Below are 26,028 nucleotides of genomic sequence, written 5' to 3'. Positions count from 1 at the left end.
ATACATAGAGCAGTTCATATGTTGATGGTATCACGTGGTAATGCTCAATCACGTGTTTTAAATCTATCACGCAGTGAATATTGAACTGAAGCTTGACTTCAAAAAATGTAATCGCAAATCAAATCGCAATATCTGTCAGAAAAATCGCAATTAGATATGTTCCCCAAATCGTTCAGCCCTACTGTGAACCATGTGTATGTGGTGCATGTGTGTATGTGTATTCTGAACTGTCTACGTGTGTGGGGGGAGGTAGTGTAGCAGTTAGCACCCTGCACGATGAACCTGGCGATTCCTGCTCATGGCCAACACCAGTGACGATTATCTAAAGCAGTTCTGGGCTTCCCCGAGGTCGACTCAGTCCTAAATGACTACCGGGTGTGGTGTGTAAAGATCGCCACTGAGGAAGCAAAGACGGTCGGCCGTGGTGCTGCCCATCCACCCCCTCGTGTAGCATGCCAGCCTTCATAGGTGCTCGCTTACATCACTTGCCCCAAAAGTCTGTTAATGCTATAAGAGGGATTTTCGTCATTGTGCTAGTGTGTGTACAGGTATGAGTGTGCAAGATTTTTGCACGACAGGGGGGGGAGCAGGCACGCATCCTGCTCCCCCACAACTGAGGCTACCCACATTTAGCTCCGCACGGAAGTTAACAATCGTGGCTGCACTGTACCAAACAAGTGTGTACACAGTACACACACACACACACGCTCTTGAACACACATTTACACGTACAATAACAAGTCGCCATTCACGACTAAGTGGCGGTAACGTCACCACCGCGGCTGTGCCAGGGCCGGTGCATTTTCAAGCCACGTGAAGTGTGTCGTGAGGCTTGCCGGCGGGAGGTCACTGGACAAACCCACGTGTTATGGTTTTGACCGACTGGGATGACTGCCAGCTGCACCACCTGTGCTGCCCACTGTTGCTGCCTTTCTCCATGTTGGCCACCCGAGACTCCATTCGTGTTGAGGGTCACTCCTCCTTCTGTTGCTGCAGGAGGGCTACTGTCGCCAACTGCCCAATAACCTCAAAGTACACCTCGCCTATCACTGCCCAGAGCAGCATCCTTCATGAGCCTCCTCCACAGAGGTCGATCCTGACACCGCTGGCACCAGTCATTGGCAGGTCTACTCAGCTCCAATTCTTACCCATACCACACCAATCCATGGCCTCTCGAGCCAGTATCGTGACGATTTGGCTGCTGGGGCATACAGTGGTTGGGCAGGAAAGTTACATGACCCAGCCAACGCAACTTTGCCTGTCAAATTAGCCGACTCATCAGACTATATCCGGACATTCCAAGGATCTGAGATGCTCACACAATTCAGTCTAGTTAAACCATGGATGGATCGTAGGCAAATCATCATACATTTTTCAAGCCAGTGCAGTGGTCCTTCGGTTTACGATGCCATCAATAAACGATATTTCGATTAATGATCCGCCTCCCATAGGGTCCCATTGTTTCCATTAACGAGACATTTTCGATTAACGATTTTTACGATATCACGCGGCTGCCAATTTCGGCCAATTAGAATGCTCCTAAGTGGACTCAGCAGACCTCAGCCAATCAATGACGCCCTTTTAGGAGCGTTTTGAGGACAAATGGCTCGCTTAAGCCATCTATATTCTTAGCTCAAGGTAATAATTTAAATGTTATGCTCTGTTTATTCATTATTTATCCATGTTTCTGTTCATATTCATGCTTTAATATGCTCCTTTAACGTTTATTTCTTAAAATTTCATGTTTAAATTTTATAAGCCATGTTTTTAATAGTGAAAAAGGTCAACTTCCGATCGTCTTCGAACAGACAGCCTTTAACATGCGTTTCCTTTTTTCGATATTAACAATAACTTCAATGAACGATGGTTTTCATAGATTAATATCGTTAACCAAGGGACAACTGTTCAGGTTTTCCTGTAAAACGGTCCGCATTTCGCAAACAAAGAGAACAGTGGGCATAACTGTAGCTGAACAGAACCGGAACTACATGTGGAACTACAAAGCTGGCAGCATTCATGCAGCGTTAAGCAGACAATAAATATATAATAATTGCTCAATCGATTTGAAGCGAAACCTCTGCTGCCGCCAAACAGGAGCTTGAGCATGACCACACTCTGCCCAAGTATGGGGTACTTCACACTATCCACAACTTTCCCATTGCTCATGGGGAGCTGAGGTAGTGGAGGATCGATGACACGAATTATCCGGACAGGTGCCTTGCTTTAGTAGGGCTGATGGTAAGGCAACCAGCTATTAGCGGAAACTCCTTCTGAGAGTAAGCGACAATTACCATATTATTGGCACGCGTAACAAGGTTGATCAGTAAGGAGCCATTCCTTCACAAAGTTCTAAGTTCCTGTGGTACAGTCATGGGAAACTTCTCAAGCTACGGGTAAAAAAAAGCCAAGTCTCGGGGACAAAGAGGACATCCCTGCTCCACCCCCAAGGTGAACAGGAAAAGGTTCCTACTCCAGGCCATGCAGCTTTACCCGACCTACTCACCCATCTTGAAAGTTCTTTAGGTTTGTGAACAGAGGGTCAAGAATCCCAAAAACAAGGATAACCGAAGGCCCTGGCCTCTTGATGGCATCATAGGAATTTACCAGGTCAAACAAGCAAGAGGTGTAGGTGCTGTTGAAATTCCCTAAACCCTGCCTGCAGCAGATCGATAGAGAATATGGCATCCATGCAAGACTACACCGGCCTGAAGCCACATTGGAATTCCTCCAATTTCTAAGTGTGCCTGGTAAAACGATGTTAAATAGTCCTTGCCAGGACATTTCTCAGCACATTAAGGAGAGGTGCCCTGATAGTTGTTGTAGTCGGTGCAGTCTACCTTCTTAAAACAGGGGACCACCAGCGCATCATTCCACTCATGCAGAGCCTCACTCACACACGGCACAAACGAATATATAGATACAAATTCAAATATCCCCCGTATAGCCTGAACAGACTGTTGTGGCAAGTGCAGTTAGCAAGCACCTATGAAGGCTGCGACGGCACACAAGGGGGTGAGTGACCAATATCACGCCCGGCCGCCTTTGTCTCCCTAGTGGCGACGTTTACATTTTGCTCCAGGTACTTAATTGAGGCTGAGCCGACCTAGGGAAGGCCCAGAACCGTTTCAGATAATTGTCACTGGTGTTAGTCGTGTGCGGGAATCGAACTCGGGTCGCCAGGTACAAAGCATTACAATACTGATTCCTACACGTACACACACAGGTACACGCATGCGCACACAAGGGAGGTGACCTGCCTGCATGTTCCAATTTCACCGAATTAATAATTACTGTATCGCCATCATAAATAGCCTGGAAATACCCACTCATACTGGTGGAGGCCGTTCATTAATTTGAATTGTGATCATTAGAATTAACCATTTAGTGGCAAACTGCATCTCGACTATGTGCACATCAGGGTGGTAATACACTCACACACATTTACCCGTATACACTGGACACACGGGCACAATAACAAGTAGCATCCACTTGCCACTAAGTGACATCACCAAAGTGTTTGTGCCAGGCTAGGTGCACTTTGAGGCTATCCTGTGAAGCATGGAAGGCTCACTGCTGCCAGGTAACGGGACATACCCAGGTGTTGTGTGTAGGGGTGACTTGAGATAACTGTCAGATGCACCAACTATGCTCCCAACACGGGCACAACAAAGACACAGATCCCCCATATAGCCTCAACAGACTGTTGAGGCAAGTGCTGTTAGTGAGCAACTATGACGGCCGGCACAGTACACGAGGGGGTGGGTGGCAAGCACCACGCCTAACCGGTTTTGTCTCCCCAATGGCGATGTTTACACACCGTACCAGGTACTCATGTGAGGTACAACAATAACAACCGCCATTCGCCACTAATTGGCGATGACATTACCGTGGCGCTTGTGCCAGGATATATGCACTTTAAGGCCACGTCAAGTGTCGAATGCCTGCTGGCAGGGGGTCACGGGTCAGACCCAGGTGCTATGGGTGGGAATGACTGAGATGACTAGCCGATACACAACCTGTGCCCCCGACTTTGCCAACTTGCTGTGTTTTAGCCATCCGGCGCTCCACTCGTTGTTGTGAGGGTCGCTCCTCTGCCCTCCGCTGTTGCTGCCGAGCGACTGCCTCCAACTTCCCAGTAGCGTCCTCCACAGAGCCTGATCTTGACAATGCTGGTACCAGTCATCAGCAAGTGCAATCAACTCCACATCCTTCTGCATTTTATCAGTCCATCTCTTCTCTAGCCCGTGTCACGTCCGTTTAGCCCCCTCTATCCGGCCGAACAAAAGTTGTTTGGGCATGCAGTGGCTGGGCATGCGGGCTACATGACCCAGCCAATGCAGCCTTGCCTGCCAAAGGAGCTCATTGATGGAAACGTGTCCAAACCTTTCAAGGACTTGTGAGGTGCACACACACACAGGCACACACGCACAGGCACCTGCAGATATGAACACACGGAGAAACACTCACAAAATACGAAACGACATTTGCCATTATTTGAAGGTGGCATGACCGCAGCATGTGCCAGGCTCGGTCAACACTGACGCACACGCTGGTGGATACACAGTGGTGCATAATTCTGTACAAAGACAAAGACACATACACTTCTGGCATGTGCACTCTCAGCCATGTAGAAAGACACAGGCACAAACGTGCATGCAAACTGGAACATTTGATAAATAAATCAGTCGATGATTGTTATTACCATAACGATATCGTGTAAACCTGTAGGAATACAGTACTCTTAACTATTCCATTGTCCTATTTGAACAATGGAATGCTTAAAATATCTGCTTTTGTTACGATATTAATTGGTTTAATATGATCCGCTTTTCACGTTTTTATTATGATATACAACCACCCCATGCAACGAAAGATCACGTGTCCCAAGCCACTAGTCAAACGAGGAGGCGTTTGTCAATGAAGTTCACGTCGTATTTACGTTGTCTCGTGTTTTGTCGCCGCGACATGGTGCTGACGTTCGCTGCGCACGTTCAAAATGTATCCTGCACGGTATCCATGCCGCCAGCCCACCTCCCCATGGGGGCCACGGCCTGCCAGTTGAGAACCACTGCCCTTGGCTCAGAAACGAGTGAACGATTAATCCCAGGCTTAAGCATGCATTCCGAACCATCTCCAGCCCCGCAGTGTCGGAGTGGGGAGCCCCCCACAAACTTCTACATTCGTATAGTCAAGTCAAATCATGTCGGTGCAATATTTAACACGAGTGTGGGCTTTTTTTCTTCAGTTCGCCAGTTCCGTGAACACCCATATCCACAGAGAAATGCGGCCGTGCGTGTCCACTTCAGTTCAGCGATTCAACGTTGCAAAATAGAGGAAAAAAACAGATAGTATCGTTAGCCTTATGTTTTGCGTTAAACATTGACTCTATTGTACACCCCCCCTGCCCACCCAAGTGTCTTTAATACCCCTGCCTCACCTTTTAAACAAGGTCACGTTCCAGGTAGGCTGTTTCTACCTAGGTCATACCCACAGAGTCCAGGAATTAGCATCTGTGCTAGGGTGGCAAGAGTTCATTTGTACCAAAATCTGGTACCACTATTGCGTTGAACTTTATATGAAAGGATAACAGCACAGTTTTTTTAAAATATACCTGGGCTGACTGACATATGTCCATGTTTTGGTCTGTGGAAAAGGTGGCAACCCGAGCTACAGGGTTGTCAACCCAAGACTCAAGACATGAGGTACAATGCTCGGCTCAGAAACAAGTTTAGACCCAAACGCTGGCTTCAGGATGAGTTTAGGCCTAACTCTAGCCTTAAATATAAGTTTAGGTTGAACGCTAGTTCTATTGCACAGTTGATCTCTGAGCCTGATGTTAAGGGTTTCATTTCGGGCGAACCTTAGGCTTAGCGATTAGGTTTGGTTCTAACCCAGTAACCGTTGGATCAACGTCGGCCCAACGTCCCACGTTTACTTGGATAGCTATCGAGTGTGCAAGCAGGGCAACTGCACCTGGGTCCACAACTCAGACGGGCCAAGCTACAAAAAGCAGGGGAAATTGGACAAGTTGCTCCATTTCATTCCTTGCATCAAGTGAAGTTTTTTTTTATTTTTGCTTAAACACGTGGTGCTTTTCTGGCACAAATCCGCCACCCAAGGGGCCCAGGCAACACCATTGATCTAACCCTCAATCTAAAACGCTGTTTAGCTCTAGGATCCAGTGTTGTTGTTGCTCAGTGTTGAGTTTAACCCCTGCTTAGCAGCCAGGCCACAATCTTCAAAATCAGGACATGGATCTCGCGTCACAAGAGGCAGGCGTCACCACGTGACGGTGGGGAATGAGCCGAGTGAAGCAGCTGCGTGGGGTGGGCAGGAAACTGTGGAAGATTTTCACTGAAAAAAACACCCAAACCCAACACCGTCTATTTTTAACGGCATAAAAAAATCCACATCTGATGAAATGAGGTCCCGCAGCTGCATCAGAGACGGGTGTGCAAACGTCCATTATGGCTGAGTGGACTATGGTGATAGGGCTAATTGTCTGGCTGCTCGGCCAGTTACCGAGGCAAAGAGGGCTTTGTTATTGCAGTGTGCCCTCGCAATAATGCGAGCAGATATTCCGTGGCCCACAAATAAATGGAGTAGGAATGTTTTTATCGCATTCCTAAAGCTCAAGGATCGAACGACGCACAAGGCTGTGCTCGCTGTGTCTCCACGCGGAGCGCAAGGTCTATTGCTAGACAGTCTAAGAGTAGCACTGCAGTCCTAAACTGTTTTAGTACTGTACTAATATAGCTTTAGTACTGTACTAATATAGCATTGGATTGTGCTTTCCAGTAAGGGCTGGTGATTCTGAGGAGTGTCTGTATTTGCTGGTATCTGCAATCCACAGCAAGGCGCCTATACTTGTCTGCAATATTGATGATTTGGTTTTTGTTGCTGCTGTGCTCACGCACGATGGACATCCCTTGTAAAATAGCCGGGCAACTGGCCAAATGTGATCATCCGTGTAACAAAACAAATTAAATAAACTCAAAATTGTGCTATGAAGAAGTGCCACTGCTCGAAACGCCAAACAATTATACGTTTACTTTTAAAGCAACAGTGTTATTGATGACTGTGTTGAAATGTTATCAATTTAGTGGTCGGGGTTAGTCAAATTATTACGAAATGGTAACTTTCACCAAGTGGACGGCATTAAGGTGGTGGCCAGTAGAAGGCAGCACAGGAAGTAGTCGTTTTTTCCCCATTGCATTCATCATCAATCATCCCCATCAGCACCCATAGATTTCCATCGTTCCATTCTCAATAAAATTCTACGAGTGCATGTGAATATGCCAAGCTTATGAGGCCGCACTTATTACACACAAAGTGCTTGCCACAAATGAACTACAATACCTTGTTGATCTCGTTTAGCAACATGAACCATAACGCAAACTCCAGTCATCGTTGCACCGGCTTATTGGCTAGCCATCGAACAAATACGGTCACTGCATCGCGCACTTTCAGATTCGCTTCTGCGGTCATCTGGAACGCTCTTCCTTCTGATATTAGGAAGCCACTGGAGCTATGCACTTCTAAATATATATATAGATTGAAAACTTATTTTTTTAGAACTGCTTTTTGTGTTTAGTTTGTTGTCCTTCCCGCACACCTTCCCATAAGCACGGTTAGCTAGGTACAGTGTGAAAGAAGCTCAACATACATTCATACAAGCTGACAATCAAAGGTCATATATTTAGGTCACTAACCTCCTCAGCTCTCCTTAACCCCCAGTCTCGCGGGCAGTAACCACAGAGCACTAAATATATATTACATACAACAGGTTATTGCACCAGCCTTTATATTAACACGCAATGATTTTTCCACACTAAGGACATTATATTTATCATTTGAAATGTCATCACGATCTCAGTGGGGTTATGTAGGCACAGAACCCATCAAGGAGGAGATAAAGGAGCGGCAGTTTTATGAAGCAATAAATAAATAGAAAGTGTAGCCCTCTGTCAATCTACTGCTGGTTGAAGGGCTCCCCACGCCGTATCGCCCGATTAGCACGGTTGGCGATGTACAGTGCGATAGAAGTTCAAAATACATACATACTGTACTTCACCCCATTGATCAGTGCAGGTTGATTTCGCAGGTGGTCCAGTACCGGTTCAAATATTATTTACCACCAATGTGAACTATGGCCGGGAATGTAACCCGGGTTGCTGGGTTCCTAGCGCAACGTGCTCACCACTGGACCAATGCTCCATCCTGCAGTTTTGCACAATATATAGGAAAGAAACATGCAACCCAATCAGCTCTTTACATGACTGAGGCACCACGGTAATGAGATGTTAACTCCCTCGCCTGGTATGCAGGAGGTCGTGGATTCGACCCCAACCCTGACGCCTGTATATTTTGAGTTTGCATGTTCTCCCCGTGGTTGCGTGCATTTTTCTCCAGGTTCTCCGGTTTTTCCCTCCACATTTAGAAACATGCATGTAGAGTATTTGGCTGCAATACAATTCCACGTAATAAGCCACTTCGTTGAGCTATAATTTGTGGCCAGGTTGCTTCTGAAAAAGACCTCTATAGCTCAGTGGGCCTTATCTGGTAAAATAAAATAATTTAGTTTCATTAGTTTAGACAGTCAATTCCATTCTCCTCCCCTCAAGATGCTGGGTAAATTTTGACCGATGATGAGATTTCCTTCCTGTAGAGGAAACATACGGCCGTTTCATTCAACTTGTGATGTATGCCTCACCACCAATCTTACATTAAGTCTCAGATGAACATTTTGTATATTGTCGAATGTCAAAGAAAAAAATCTGTAAAGCAGGGCACAAAATAAATATGATCGAAATATAGGTCACATTTAACAGTTCAATGACCAATTCGTGATATCTGTTGGAGGGACACAACTGCAAAACACATCGGAGTACGTATTTGTATACTGTATAACCTAGGGCAGTTATTGAAGGCAGACTAGGATCGATTGAGCTACGGGTGTCACGTCAATTGGGATTATACATAGCATGAGAAAATCAACAGGCTGATGTGCACATCTCCTTCATAAACATAAATTAAAGTCGAGCCAGAGTCGTGCAATTTTGGCCGTGTAACCCAACTATGAATCGTACCGTAAACCACTGAAGCCTGCTCTCATTCAACTGAGGAGCAATAGCAAGGCTCCATGAACTCGTTCTCCTGAAGCCCTCTCGTCGTGTCAAGCAGACATCGATATTTGCATTTAGCTTCTAAACATATTGCCAAATCAAGTAAGAATAATACATAGTATCTTCTCATCTTATCTAGATTTACAGGGTGTTTTAAAATGATGGACCCAATTTCAAAGATATAGCGATTTCAAATTGGGTCCATCTTTTTAAAACACCCTGTATATTGCGCCCTATTCGAAGGCGCTATATACATCGTAATCATCACCCCCGCTCCTGAGACTCAGTGAGGCTTTTCCTGCATAAACAAGCATAATAAATGTCACTAGATGAAGAATTAATCTGAAACCCTAGCTGAGGGTTAGAGAATGGCCTGCAGAAGGCGATATACAGAACTGCTTCTGAGATCCCTGGGGACAGCACTTTGCCAGCTGTCCTATAATATCACACCGATATTATATCTGATAGCTGGAAATTAGTCAAATAATGTACAGAACAAAAGTTAACATGCTGGTATGTTTTGTGCAGTCATCAGTGGCAGGATATGTAAATCTATGGGCTTCCATATTTGCGAGTTACTGGTCGCTAGGCAGAGACCATCAACTCGCTTCACTTGAGAGCCCAGTTTAAATCACCATTTTTTTGTTTATAGTTGCGGCCGATAGCAAGTGAACGGGAAGCGTGCCCATGAAACCAACTGGGTCCGCAAACGATTTGATTGTAGAAACCAAAGCGCCCAGATTACTCGACAATGAAGCAAAACAAGCACACACATTATGATGTCACGACTCTGAACCTAACGCTACTTTCTGGGAGGCTCAGCCAGAACACACGGGTAATCTGGCAGCACCTCCATCAATCAGTCCCACCCACTCCGCCACTGACCCCGTCCACACCGAGTGGCCTCGCTGACATTGGCCCTGCCTACTGCTCATAGGCCCCTCCCACTCATCTGCCAGCACCGCCCACTACTCGGCTAGCCCCACCCTCTGCCCACATTTAGAATAATGCTTTTAGATTATTTAGGTGCTATACATTTCATAATGAAAAGCAACTTCGTTGAGCTATCATTTGTTTTCTTAGTCACTTCTGCAAAAGAAGCTAATAGCTCAGTGGGCTTTACCTGATACAATAAAAAATAGTAAAAAAAATGTGATTTGGTTACCTTTCCTATACTTTGCACTCCTATTGTGTTTTTGTATCGTTTGTTGCTGTAACGTTCTGACCTGCCTCTACTGGACATCTGTAAAAAAGAGCGTTATAGCTCATCGGATTCCACCAGTATAAATAAATATTCTGATTCTGAAGTAAAATTATTTGTACATATTCATATCACGAGTCACACATGAGGCCAGAAAGTTTTAAATCAGGACACAAATGCTTTGGGACACCAGGACAGATTTTCTGACACCGATACTGTATCAGCCAAACCAGGACATGTCAGCTTTACCCCGAATGGCGTAGTCTCACACAACAACTCGGGCATTACCGACTATAATCACCCAGGAATGTCTGTCCGTCCCGCGCGTGACGTCACTCCACATGAGGCCTCACTGAGTGGGACGTGTCTAACACGCCCCCCTCCGTGAGGCCACGCCTCCATCAGTGTGTGAATCTGGCTCTGACACCAGCCAGTGCCTCCCCAGCCATTGACCTCACCGCACGTCACTGGTTTGCGAGCACCTATTAAGGATGACATTCATGCTGTATTGTGCAATTTTGTCAAGGACACGTGAAGTCTGTACATCATTCGTCATTAAACTCATTTTAATTTTTGAGCACTTTGCCAATCCCCTGCTGAATAAATGCCTGCCTTTGCTTTATCAGTTGTGGAGGATGTCTGACTATACTTCACCACATTGGTCAGTGTGAGCTGGAGAAGAAATGGGTGTGCGAGCACCTGTTCAAATAATCGCTCGCGACTTAATGTTAGTCATGGCCAGGAATCAAACTCGGGGAGCCAGCTTCATAATGTAGTACACTAACCACTGTGCCACACCAATATGCACAAGTACAGCCCTTTCTGTCAACCCATTGCGGAATGAGAGGTTTCCCATGCCGTGCCGGTCGTGGGAGTTATTTAAACAATACTTGACTACGTTAGTCAGTGTGGGTTGGTGAGGAAGAGGAGCATAGGCGTGGGAGCATAGCATAGTACACCCCTTGATTGTGTTTGGGCTTTCCTCTGTTGACAATGTAAACAAGCAGTGTAAAGATGGTCACACAAAGGACGTAAATAATTCACATAAACGTTCTTTTTTTTTGCGGGTGCTTTCAATTGTGCACCTTTCAACTCAGAAACTCGGAAGCTGGTTAGGTGGATTCCGCCAAGAATGCGTGCACGAGGCACCCTTCAGAAGGAAGTACAGCAAGGAAGTTTTGAGAACTTCTGACCTCTTTGCGGACGTAGCTGGGTTTGAGTACATGCAGCAGATTTTCTCCAGGCCCTCCCATTTTGTGTCACGTGTATATGAGAGTGAAACTAATATACTTAAATTAAGGAAACTCGTCAGTAAGGGATTTGTTTTTATTCCAATAATAACTTCAAATTCTACTTTACTGTATTGGAGTATACACACACAATGGACAAAATGCATTCACTGTACACACAGCCAACAACACACCATTTCCCGCAACACACACCTGACATGCACACATTTTTTTAAGTTTGGCTTTTATCAGCAAATGTATCCTCATTTGGCTGCTATTGCGGTTTTTTCATGTGATGAAGAAATGTCCTCTTGAGACTTCCTCAATCGGCGGAGTATAAAAGCACATCAGCTAGTGGGTGCACAATAAGGCCCCAAAGAACAGCATCGGTCTTCACTTTATTGTGCCTCTATGATTATAATAACCAGCTAAACTAAGCTACAAGGCATTTTTTTTATTTTAGGAGGTAAGGCCCACTGAGTCGTATAACTCTTTTTTTAGAAGCGACTTGGCCACAAATGATAGCTCAACGAAGTGGCTTATCATGTGGAAAATAGCAGCCAAATACTCTAAACACATTTCTAAATGTGGAGAGAAAAACCGGAGGACCTGGAGAAAAATCCACGCGAGCATGGGGAGAACATGCAAAATCCAAATATAAAGGCGTGAGGGTAAGGGTCGAATCCATCATCTCCTGTATACGAGGCGAGGTAGTTAACATCTCACCACCGTGGCACCCCATGTCACCGTGATCTACCGAATGCTGGATGAAAGACCTCTCCACGTCTTTTCCAACTCTCACGGTCCTACAATGCCACAATCCATCTTCATGCCTGCGCGAGCCAATCGTATCGCTCCATCACAGTGGTCATCCTCGAAAGCGCGTTTACTCCTCTGCCTGCCATTTTGTCACCAGTCTCGTCCATCAACCATTGTCCCTTCTCGCCATGTTTAAGTTTGTTTCCTGATCCACGTGTTCCTCATTCTATCTTTAAACGTAATTTCTGGCATGCATCTCTCCACACTTCTTTGTGCACTCAGTTTTTGTAAAAAAAAAAATCCATCAGTGCCCATGTTCCCAATCTATCTGTCAGTGGGTAATACGCACCGATTGAAAACGTTCTTCTTTACAGTGGGTTATTTCCCTACGAATACATATGCTTTTGTATGTTCTGGTTATTGTCCCTCCAATATTTATTTTATTTCGTGCAGCGAACATATTGAATAGGAGTTTTGTTTTGCTTGTACCGTATTTATCTTTAGCCCTACTATGCAGGCTTGTTTGTTCAGCTCTTAAATTATGTTCCTGTTGGCCTCTCTCATCCAGAACTAAAAAAGGAATCTATCACCTGCCTTCTGCCGAATGGAAATAGCAACATTTACAGGAGTAGATCGAGTTCGGATAGCTAGTCACAAACGTAATCACATGCATTTTGAACTCTTGCCGTGCTGCCAGGAAGTGAATATAAGGTGCGACAGTTCTCCATGTGTTCAATTGTGAAATTCGCCAAAGCTGCAGTGTGGATAGTCTTTTAATCGCCACTTGTGAAAAGAAATCTGTCATACTTTGTAAAGAGTGGCCTTCCGAATGCAAATCATGATCGTCACCAGCCATTGTCTATACAAAGCTCGATTAAGACCTCCCCTCCACAACATCAACATCCTTCATAGTTTTGCCATGCTGCAATATTTATCAGCAATACACAGGGTTATTAAAATATCCAACGTGTACTATATTTATAACATTTAGATCTAAGATATGTACGTTTGAATAAATGTATAACGTGATCATCCTTTGTTTTTGGTGCAGTCATCGGTGATTGGGCTGACTCCATAAACACCTGATGGCCCGGTTTTATCGCGGGTGGCTGAACCCCACACTTAAACACACACACACAATCTCGTCAGATCTCGTAAGCTAAGTAGAGTTGAGCCTGAATAGTGCTTGGATGGGCGACCGTCATGCACAGTCGGCAGTTACAGGCAACTGCTGCGGAGATATGATGTGGGCAGAAGAGAGCAGCGCATTGAAATGTATTGTTGTATTGTACTTATGTGCTCCCATGTCTATGCTCCCCACCTGCATCACCCAGCACTGACCAGCGTGGTGGTGTATGGTCAACTAACCCCGAGGGGCCATCCATTTAGTACGTACGCATGGAGGGGGGAGGAGGGGTTAACCCAAATGCGTACGCTTGCGTATGGGGGGTCTGCTAACAATGTACGTACGCATAGGACACGGGGTGGGGGGTGTGAAGCCTCGATAATAATTTGTCTACATCGGCCGTTCTATAGGATTCGGGGGGGGGGGGGTGCATCAGGCGTACGTACGCAGGTGTGGGGGGTGTAAAAAGTACACGTGCGTACAGGGAGGGGGCAGGGGTCAAGTTTTGACGGATTTTTGCGGACGCACTAAATGGATGGCCCCCCTACGACCCAAGCACAGAGTAGAGAGGCCCTCGTCCAGCAGTGAAATTACAAAATGGCCGTACAGTACTCTATACGTGAAGAAAAGTGTATCTGCTGTTTGACATCACACTGTGATTCTAGGAGACAAAAGGGGGCTTCGTTGGCGTCTATGAAGCTGGTTAACTGCATTAGAATCACCCTAAAGTTGTGCCCGATGTCAAGAGAGTTATATCAATCTGGTCACTTGGCCACACTCACACGTAGCAGATTACCAGACGCACCTCCAGCTGCTGATTTATACTACCAGAAAAGTATCTTATTCTCCGGAGAATTCCAACTCTACAATTACAATTTAGGTTTGAAGCATATAACGACAGTCCATATAAACGCAACTGGATCTCACAACTGGATTACCAGTGGAATCTTAGTGACGAATTCACCTATTGGCACGCACAAGGTGTACAAGCGGCATGGCAGCCAAAGTAACCACGTGGTACATTTGTCCTCGTTTCTAAGTGTAAAAGGTGCAACGCCTGCATTTGAATGATCACATCGCTTCTTACGGTGTGATCAAGGAACTCCACTTGCTCTACTCTTCCGAGACAACTAGATATTTTTTTTAAGAAGTGGGAGTTACCCACACTTTTCCCCACCACATACGACACACCGATCAACAAACTGTGTTTCTATATCTACGGGACCTTTTTTTCCAGTATCAAAATGGTGAAACAATAATCGGCCTTTACCTTTACGATGTTCAAAAAACCAAATAGGCACCCTTTACAAGGCACCATGTCTGCGTGAAGCGGACGTGCTTGTGGTAAAACATGATAAAAAAAAACATGCTTTAATAATGTACACGTAAAATTTTGACTTTTTATTTTATTTTCCATCAACGTGACTTTACCAAAAGAACCAAAGACAATGTATGCATTGTTTTTAAACTGGCCTACACCAGAGATAGCCTTCTTTCTGGCCTTGTCTCAGCAGTGTTAGACCAGAGAATGCCAAACGGTGAACGTTACAAGGTAATGTTTATATCACAGCACCAATTTATATATTTATATTGCGGGGTATACTGAGCGGGGTGGGGGGGGGGAGATTCAAGAAACCTGGCCAATTGTTTTAACTTCGGTGCCAGGAAATGAAATCGAACCAACGGACCAGGGATTGCAAATCCAGTGTGGAAACCGTGACACCACCGTGGCCGCTCGAGTTAAAATGTTTTTTTTTATGTTGGGTTTTAATGCTCATGTGCTGGAAACAGGTAAAAAAATTCATATGGTTACTAGTGTTGAAAAAACCCACTATTTAACATTCCGAATAAAGAAGTACAAACATCAATGGTCATATAAACTGAAATAATGCTCATATGTAAATAAAGAAATGTACAGCACTGTTTGCATCTGGCATGGCCCATAATGAAGTTGTGCGGCCAGCATCACGCCTCATCAGGTACTCGTTTAAGAATAATCGACCTAAGAGAGGCACAGGACAACGTTCAGATATCACTCGCCACTATTAGCCGTGGTCGGGAATTGAACTCAGAAAGGTCCCGGTTCTTAGCACAATGCGCAAAAACCAACTAACGCCACACAGAGATCCCCTGCATAGGCAAACTGTCAGGACAAGTGCTGTTAGCGGATACCGATGAAAAGGAACCCAGCAACGGCCGTGTGCCCAGTATAACAAGGCGCACGGAGAGTGGCACTCACAAACCCACCCAGGCACATTCTCTCTATGCCCTTTGAAATTCTGTAGGCGTTTGTGCGTGTTAATAAAAAAAAACATCTACGTCTCGAGGTAAAATAAAATATATTACGCACAAATATGGTAATGTAAGTTTATATTCTCAACAATCAGTCCCTGCTCTGGGGAGGTTTACCGTTAAGGTTGGGGCCCGGTGGTGTGGTTATTAGGGTTTGGGGTTATGGTTGAGACGTGCGAAACAGGAACTGCTAACGGAAGGCTGTACACACAGCCCACCACACATAGCAAGCTCAATACTTCGCACGTTGTGTACTATGAAGAAGCGCTATTGGCCAAAATGTCAACTATTTAATGTGTTTTACCTTTAAGGCCACAACGCAGCGGATCACATGAGTGTTTTACAGACAGCAGACTAAAGCACAGACCGTACACACATCAAATGGGATGGTTCTGTTACAGATTCAAGAGATTAGTTAGAATCACAGTTCTAATCTATAGAGCCTAAATTCAAATTCCCGTGTTTCTGATTTAAAAAAAAACACATTCCAGGGTGTAGAATGAACAAGAAGTGGAAAGTTGAGACCCGGGAAACTGGAATGTTTTGTTTTAATGCTGCCATGTGTCCCAGTGTTCACACACAACCTCAAACACACACACACACCTAACAATGCCTACACAACACACATATGGGCGTGCCTACACACACGCCTAAAACACGATAACATTTATGAATACACACAACCTACATATATAAATATATAAAAAACCCAAAGTTATTTCCTGCTTAAACGAGCATTGAGGTGGTGCTTCTTTTCTGTTTACAACCCTGAGCCAATGCTGTATATTCCATGTTCCTATGGTGGGGGCAAGTCTGTCCCAGAGGACAACCACTTTTGACTTCCCCAAGAAGTAGAACTAAAATCGGTCCTCATTTTATCGACCCCAAAGAGATGATAGGCTGAGTGAACCCCTAGTCAGGATTTGAACACACTTCCGATCGCTCACTGTAGAATGAACACGCATGTACATTTACCAATCTTATACCATTCTGCATAAAGAACGTTTTTTTATGAAGGTATATTACCTTCCATGACGTAAGAAAAGATGGTAAAAGTGGAACCAAAGTCGACAGGAGAGCAAAGAGGCAAAGGAGAGAGGCCCATTATGGCTTGGAAGTACTGGGAGAGGAAACACCCACGTGGTGTCTGGAAACAAACTCAAAACATCAAATTGACGATACAAGAAAGTGAGTGGGGTTGAGCAGGACGACACCCCGCTCAAAGCGATTGATGGCCGATGAGACGAGACTGCGATGGAATGACAGCTAAAGGAGGGAAACACATCCTGGACGACGATGACGACTGCTGCGAAGATACGGCGATGAAATCAGCTCGCAACGAGGTGGAGTGTGGCATCGCGGGGCCATGAGGGACGGTGACAACACGAGGAGGCCTTCATCCGAGCAGTGGATAGACAAATGGATGGAGATGCAACCCAATAAACCGTCCTCCATGTACACACAGTATACACACACACACACACAAACTAAACATTCGTGAATAACACTGCCTTAACATAAAATATATACAGTACAGTATATAAAATAGCTGACGTTTCAGGCTATAGCACCTTCCCATAGTACAGGCACATTGCTCATTGATGGAATTAACCAAATATCCCTCCTGAGGTATTGAGACTCAGTGAGGCTTTTCTGGGTATATAAAGGGCATTATTGCTATTGTTACCGACAGCCATGTCTACCTTGAGACATGCACACTCTCCGTGAAAAATAACACTCATTCAGTATCGTCCATAGGCACATACCAAAAAAACACACGGCACGTACACAAACACATATTCGTGCACATGAACATACTGCCATGTATCAATATACACACATACCTATCAATATACCTACATAAATACACAAACTACATGTTATTTTTTATATCACACACTCATTTAATATAGTTTATAGGGACATACCAGAAAATTACACATCATGTATATACACCTACACATATATTGAAGGCACATACAGTATATATACTACAGATGTGTCCTTCTGTAGTAGCCCAATAAGCTATGACCCCACTCCAACATATCTTGGGGGTTATTATGGACAGAAGCCTGACCCCCTTGAAGCCCCATTTAAAGTGGAAGACAAAATCAAGAATTTTCCCTCCTCCAGAAACGTGCAGGAACGATCTGGGGGGGGGGGCGCCTTAGCTGATGAGCTACTACTCACTGCTCTTACTCACTGGCAGAGTTACTCTAATTGCGCTCTATCCTGGCCTTGCAGCTGCTACACACAACGGCTAGATGCTGTAAGTTGTAATAATCTTACAGCGTGCTCCAGATGTCTTGTGACCAAGGAAAAATATGTTCGGGTGCAATTAATGGGGAGGGGGGGGGGTCACCAAACATCTGGACCACCACCCCGAACATTCCCTTGTCAATCATCGGCTGGATCAAGGTCTCACTGTGTTTTGAGCACACAGACTGAACTTCAGTGCGGGTCGGTGATGGAAATGCCACGGCCGGTTCGCATATCACTTCGCCACCGATTGTTAGCCGTGGACGGTGAATCATAGCGTGAGGTCTCGTTGGGTTGATAGCTTACGTTCGAGGTTATTTTATTTTGTCCCGAACACCGTTGCTAACATTGTCTTAGAGAGCGTACGCACGTTTGTTTGGTTTGAGGGTAGCCTTAAATGTGAGTTGACACAATGTTTTCTTTGGCAAATAAACAAAGCACTCCAGTTGGTAATTTTACGTCCCAGCAAACAGTTGAAGAGACGCATAAACGGACAGATATCCTTAATGTATAACGAGGTAAACGAACCTGGTCATATATTACACGTGTGCCTGCGTAAGCAGTGCATGTGTGTACTTTTTTTTTTAAACATGTCCCAGTGTAGCAGGTTAATTATTACAGCACCTGTACGCAGCGTAAGATGCACGTGTTGCGTGTTTGTGGAGCTATCGTGGCAGAGGTTAATCCACCAACAGCACGTTACGAACCAATGTCACTCGAGTTCGATACCCGGCCACGGCTAAGGGGCCGTCCATAAATGACGTCACGCGATTTTGGGTGATTTTTGACCCCCACCCCTCCTCGTCACACGGCGTTACAAAAAGTCAGACCCCCCCCCTCAAATATGATGTCACAAAGCTCTGCCCCCCCCCAAAACCATATTTCCATTTTGAAAATAAAATATGCTTCAAATCGCGTTAAACTATTGTCATTGTAGTGCGGATTTAATGTGGCGCTGCACTCTGTTGTTGTAGGAGTGTTGTTATAACAATTAGTGTTGTTATAACAATGCTATATTTAAAGTTGCGCATTTTGATGTGACGTCACATTTCTCAACCCCCCCCCCCCTCGTCACACATCGTCACAAGTGTCTGACCCCCCCCCCCTAGGTGCGTGACATCATTTATGGACGGCCCCTGACAGTCAGTGGCGAGTTGCATCTGAATTGGCCCTGGCCCTCCACTCCGCTTGACTCCCTTCGCTTGGCTTTCCCTTACATTTGTACCTGGTGTGGCGTGTATAAACATCAGCACTCACTCGGGGAGACAAAGGCGGCCCAGCGTAGCCCGAGGGTGGTCATTTACACTATGAGATCTCTTTTACCAGTGGCAAAATATAGTAGTAGGTTTTTACCCTTTTAAACTGGTACAAAACTGACACCTTTATTCAAGGCATCATGTTTGCAATAACCAAAACACAAGTAGTCAAAAAAGCAATCAACTTCAAGGACAGTGCATATTATTATCATTATCAGAGTTGCTTCTTTTTGTTTGCTTTTTTGACTACTTGTGTTGTGGTTATTGCAAACATGATGCCTTGAATAAAGGTGTCAGTTTTGTACCAGTTTAAAAGGGTAAAAACCTACTACTATACCCCGAGGGTGGAATTGGCCACACCAAGTGGCGACTTTATGATGTGGCTGTCGGGTGGAGGAGGGTTTATACGACACATTTTATTTACACGCTCCGACCCAACAAAATAAATTACTCTATTAATGATATTCGTCGCGAAAGCCGGCGTGTTAAAGAGGTGGCTTGCCCAGTAAACATGCGCACGTTGACCCAACGTTTTTGCGCGCGGTTGGAACCGTTAGGCTCAATAATGGCCCAACGTGAAGCACTTTCCCCAACAGTCTATTAAGGCGATATGAATGGGGATCTTTGTCTTTGTTGTGCGATTACTGTACTGTAGAGCACTTGTTCCACTTTTTTGTGTCCACCCTGTGTGTTACTGCTATGGGGCCGTCCATAAATGACGTCACACGGTGTCACAAAAAGTCAGACCCCCCCCCCTCAAATATGACGTCACAAAACTCTGCCTCCCCCCCAAATAAAACATGCTTCAAATCGCTTTAAACTATTGTCATTGTAATCTATTTAATTAAGTAGAACGTGTTGTCTATATTTATTTAAAGTTGCGCATTTTGATGTTTCGTCACATTTCTCAACCCCCCCCCCCTCGTCACACATCGTCGCAAATGTCTGACCCCCCCCCTAGGTGCGTGACGTCATTTATGGACGGCCCCTGTGGTGTAAGAGCGCTTATCCATTCGACGCACGTGCACGCATTGTGTACGCAGCGTGTTGTTGCATTGTTGTAACGGGGTAAACACGCGAGTGTTGCCGCTGTGAGGTTTGCGTGACACCAGTTGTACGGTATACAGGCGTCTCTAGAACGACGTAGCAACGTTTGATTGGGAACTGTGGCACAGTGATTAATGCCACCCGGGATCAATGCAAGGGCTCACCGTCAGTGGCGGATAAATAAATGAACCCCCCCCCCCCTCTCACAAAAAAAAACAGAACAAAGGTGACTAAAAGTGTGGCCTTATATAACAGCCGACGTTTCAGGACATGTCCCTGATTCATAGAACATGGCTAACACCTAATTGGCTAACGTGGTTGACGACTGTTGTTTGCGATTGTGCACCACTGCCAAGGCACATATACAGCATCGAGCAAATAACTTTCACGTGTGAATCAAGAGAACCCGTCCCGACCAACGTGTGGTGAAGTTATGGGCAAACGACCTCCATGACCACCACCACCAACAACCACCACCACCACTACCACGGCGTGCGCGTGCCGTCATCCAGGAGCGGGTTGACGAAGCGGTGGATGAGATCAGCTGACGTGCGTCAGATAACGATGGTGATGATTCTTATTATCATTGTACACAACAAGCACACCATTTTTTTTCCTAATAAATCGCCATAAAGTTTATCCCGTCTGAATTTTAATATTCGCAATGTGAAGACGACGTGCTTGAAAACTTTCCTCTTGGTAGGCGTTAACGCGCCTTCATCTATAAGTGGATTGATTAATCATCTCCCGAGATGAACCTAACACGCTCTCTCCACTGCTGGTGATATCGCCGCCACTTAGTGGGTTGAAGGGCGCCTGTTGTTTACACATGTCGAGTGTACGTACGAGTGTGTACAAATAAGTGTGTTTACACGTGAGCTTGTGTACAGGTGTGTGTATACATGTGAGTGTACAGGTCAGTTTGTTTACAGATGAGTTTGTATACATGCGAGTCTGCAGGAGAGCTTTTGTACAGGTATCTTTGTATACACGTGTGTCTACAGATGTGTGTACAGGTGAGTTTGTGAACACGTGAGTGTGTAGGTGTGCGTGTGTGCCGGTGAGTCTTACCTGCCGTTCATCGCTGCTATATCACCTCGGCATCGCTCCTCTCTTCCCAAACGGTGTGCAGTGTGGACTCACAACAACGAACACACACACACGTAACTCACACACACACACACGTCACTCACACACACGTAACTCACACAGGCACACACACACCTGTACAATACACACCTCTCTCACTCGCACATATTCACAGACTCTTACAGGTTACAATGAGTCACAACCAGACTCGGACCGATGTCACGTCAGGTACAACCACACGGTCGGACAAATTGGCGGTCGAACTTGCAGGCAGAGCCAGCCAGTCTCGGTCACAAGTGGAACCAACAACCGCATGCGCTGGCGAACTCACCGCTCGGACACAGGCACAGGTAGACAAGAGTTAGACCAAGGCGGAGAGCGTTACACAGTGAGACACACACACACGTAAATATACACAGCGGCAGCGAGGAATGAGAGTCAGTCACAGAGAAAGTGAAACGGAGAGACGCAGCAGCGCAGCCGGAGCGGGCCACGCGCAGGTGGAGTGACGGAGCCCAAAAGCAGCCCTGCGCTGGAGGCAACGAGGAAGTCCCCCCTCCCTCCAACCCTCTAACCCCCCCTCCTCCACCCACCCTCTCCAACCCTCTAACCCCCCCTCCAACCCCTCAAACCCCCCAACCCCCCCTCCAACCCCTCCTCCAACCCCTCCAAGGGTCCGTTCATAAATGACGTCACACACCGAGGGGGGGGGGGGCTCAGACATTTGTGACGATGTGTGACGAGGGGGGGGGGGTGAGAAATGTGAAATGCGTAACTTTAAATAAATATAGACAACACGTTATACTTAATTAAATAGACTTTTTAATAAATGTTTTATCCTACAACATCAGAGTGCAGCGCCACTTTAAATACGCACTACAATGACAATAGTTTCAAGCGATTTGAAGCATGTTTTATTTTCAAAATGGAAATATGGTTTTGTGGGGGTGGCAGAGCTTTGTGACGTCATATTTGAGGGGGGGGTCTGACTTTTTGTGACGCCGTGTGACTAGGGGGGGGGGGGTCAAAAATCGGCCCCAACCCCCCCTCTAACCTCCTCCGCCCCCCCTCCAATCCCCTCTGCATGGTGTACAGTCTGGAAACTACCCACATGCCAAATTTCAAGTTTGTTGCATGTCGGGAAGTATGCTAAACATTTCGAACAGACACACATATTCACAAATTTCCCTTTTTTTATATAGAAGATCATGACAATCAGCTTATCATCCTTCTGGGGAATATAAATGGAGTACCAATGATACACTCACTAGAGGGCGCTGTGTATGTATGTGTATGTATGTGTATGTATGTGTATGTATGTTGAACTTATTTCGCACCGTACATAGCCAAACGTGCTAATCGGAGGTGCGACAACAGACTCAACACAAAAAGCAGTTGTAAAGAAATGAGTTTGCCAATCTAGATGGTTAAAATTTGCACATCTCCAGTGGCTTCCTAATATCGGAAAGAAGAGCATTCCAGACGGCCACAGAAGCGCATCTGAAAGCGCCGCGCGATGCGGTGACCGCCGTCTTTGTTCGACGGCCACAAGCCGCCGCTGCGAGGATGACGACCGGAGTTCATGTGACGATGGTTTATTCTCCTTGACGAGGAAATGCGCCCGATCCCGTCGGAGCTCGGAAGCTAAGCAGAGTTTGAGCCTGGGTAGTGCTTGAATGAGTGACCGCCATGCGCAAACGGCAGCATTAATTTGCGCTGTGGGCAGTGGGGGGAGGGAGACTGTGCAAAATAAAATAAAAACAATCCATCGTTCTGTTACTCCCCCAACCTTCACCAACTCGCATTGACCAGCGCAGTGAAGCATAATCTCATAAACCCTCAAACAGCAGTGGAATGGCAAACGGTCTGTCCATGTACACATGGTTGTACGTATTGGGTTCACGTGACTCCTTTCAGCCGACCGAGGCCGCTACAATCACCACAATGTCAAAACAAAGAATCACTGTGGCCAGGAGTAGTTTCATATCTATATATATAAAATCGCAAATCTGTCTGTCTGTCTGTCCGTCTGTCTGTCTGTGTGTGTGTGTCTGTCTGTCTGTGTGTGTGTCTGTTTGTCTGTGTGTCGCCGGACCATACGCAGTTTCATTGGACGGCGGTTGCCCCTGGCAACGGGTAGCGACGCATTCGCTGCGGGGTGGACGCCATTTTTAATTCCCGTTAAAAATATGCGCACGCATTAACACGCGACTCTGAGGTAAATTCATCAAAATTTCACGTCCTCTTCACTCCCCCCCCCCCACCACAATGTGTGCAATTACTATTATAGGGTCGGTAGATTATAAAATTATAGCGTAGCGCGGGGGGGGGGGGGGGGGGGTAATGGCCCCGGTACCCAGCCTCAGCCGGGTGGGCAATCTAGGCGAGGCCGAAGGCTCTGCACGGTACTAGGCCTCGACACCCCACCACACTATAGGCCGTACATATTACTGCACAGCGGCCGAGGAGATCGTGCCTGGGGGCGGGGGGGGGGGTAGCAGCCCATCTGTGTATATATGTAAGGTTATTAAGAAATATATTTTTCACCCGGGCAACGCCGGGTACTTATGCTAGTATTTTATAAATCAGCAGCAGTACGGCCGTGCTACCTGAATGCATTGTTAAGTGTCACGGTTGTTGATTTTCTACATTTTTATATCCACGTTATTCCTGTCCCACAGCTTCAAGTCAATGCAGTTTACCCCCTATTTTACGTTGCTATTTTCAGTCTAGTCAAAACTTGACTGATTTTCTCTGTTGATCCATAATAGAGGTTTTTTTTGGGGTTAGATCGCGTAAATGTCGTTAAAACCTGCCACCACCCGACACAGCTAACTTCCACGCAGCACTAAGGCGGTAGCTATCCGAACGGTTAAAGTTATTTGTATTTATTTCAATTTCGATAGACTTCCTCATTGCCTCCAGCGCAGCGCTGCTCACTCCACCTGTGTGTGGCCCGCTCCGACTGTTCTGCTGTCCCCCCGTTTCACTTTCCCTGTGACTGACTCTCAGAACACGCGTGCCAACAAGGACACTCAATTGATTTTGATAATGTAAAAGTTCTGTGCAAAACTAGCTACTACTGGCCAAGACGAATTTTAGAATCTATCGAAATTGAAATAAATAAAAATAACTTTAACCGTTCGGATAGTTACCGCCTTAGTGCTGCGTGGAAGCGAATCATAAAATAATACATTATTTAAATGCTTGCCTACAAAAGGCAGCTTACTTCAATATGGATTACCGTTGGTATGACTATTAATAAACACAATAGACAGGAAGGACAAGTTCAAAGGGCTCGCATCATCCATAATGTGCGTTGCCTCAGTAATCACCCCCCCCACCCCCCACGTGGCGCAAGAGCGCAGAAGTGTGGTCAACACATCTACGCCTCTATATAACGAACGAAACAGTTGGACTTCTCCACAAATCTGTCTGTCGCCTGATGAAGCTAGTTGTAATTACTGGCGAAACGTCGTACTCAAATTGTAAATGTTTTGGCTTGGCTCTCCAACACACCGGTGTGCTGGACTAGTGACGAATTCGCCACGTTCTGTTTACGTGACAACCCTTACTAGTTGGCTGTGTCAGCTGGTGACGGGTTTAAACGACACTTTTATATATTTACGCGATCTAACCCAAAACACCTCTATTATGGATGACATTGGTCGCGAAAGCCAACTTGTTAAATTGCTCTGTTGACTTTTGCACAAGCGGTGTAATTTTGCCCTGCAACTTGTAAAACATCTTTACGCTTCTATTTGCTATTTGCATATTGACAATAACAACTGTGCACTCCGGTCTTGTACTTCACCCAGCAAAAATTCGCTGAGCCTCAGGCAACTGATTTCAGAGGGGTGAGGGCGGGTTTCTTGCCGCTTGCGATGCTGGGGCAATTCCTTGCATGGGTCTCTACTTGTTTCGCGTGAGAGGAAACTGGAGTGATTGGAAAAAACGAGGGTGGACATCCCACTCAAGAATCCGCCATTCAGATAGGTCCACATTCCGCTTGCTGTCCTGCTTTAATGTACAGGGTGGGTCCAGATGTCTTGTGACCCCCATTTAGTTATCTAAAACATAACTATTTTTCAAATGCAATGGAAAAACTTTGTTCGAGGTCAAATATTTGAGGGAGGGAGGGGTCACGACACATGTGGACCACCCTGTACTGGCCTGCTTCGTGGCCCTGGGGTTCGACTCGTGCGCACGGTGAAATCTGCACTGCGTTACGATCTCAGTTACCTGGGTTCAATCGCCGACCAAGATGCACGCACGGCGCGCACGCACAACACGAGTGTGGCAAGTGGTACCCGAACCTGGTTTTGTCCTCTTTGTATCCACTCGGTCTGAACTTCCAAATGCAGCCCTGGATAACAAAAGGCTCCTGACCCTTCTTTCGAAATGACCTTTCAAAACCTGCAAAATCCTTTGGGACTCGCTACCCCATAAATCCAGCTGGGGTATCAAACTGGTATGGCTGGTGATGTCCACAGATTTGACCAATTATTTTTTTACATAATTGAACTTACTCTTTGGTTCTTTCGGTAAAGTCACGTAGAAAGAAAATTAATTAAAGAATAGAATACGATAATAATAGTTTTTTTACCCTTTTATCTGGCACAGAAGGGTAAAAACCCTATTATTA

At 45.8% G+C, this 26,028-nt stretch overlaps 1 protein-coding gene across 1 annotated transcript in view; it reads right to left on the bottom strand.

The window, feature by feature from the left end:
- The window catches only part of LOC144718805 (tyrosine-protein kinase Tec-like), a 38,918-nt gene extending 17,027 nt beyond the window's left edge, over positions 1–21,891 (bottom strand). Inside the window, exon 1 of the mRNA XM_078594353.1 lies at positions 21,366–21,891. Coding sequence (XP_078450479.1) covers positions 21,366–21,376 — 11 coding nt within the window. The 5' untranslated portion in view covers positions 21,377–21,891. The remainder of the gene's footprint in view (positions 1–21,365) is intronic.
- Between the last annotated feature and the right edge of the window lie 4,137 nt (positions 21,892–26,028).

Source organism: Lampetra planeri, chromosome 5 (genome assembly GCF_965212315.1).
Source record: "Lampetra planeri chromosome 5, kcLamPlan1.2.h2, whole genome shotgun sequence".
NCBI classification, from domain to species: domain Eukaryota; kingdom Metazoa; phylum Chordata; class Hyperoartia; order Petromyzontiformes; family Petromyzontidae; genus Lampetra; species Lampetra planeri.
This window is presented reverse-complemented; position numbering and strand designations above follow the sequence as displayed.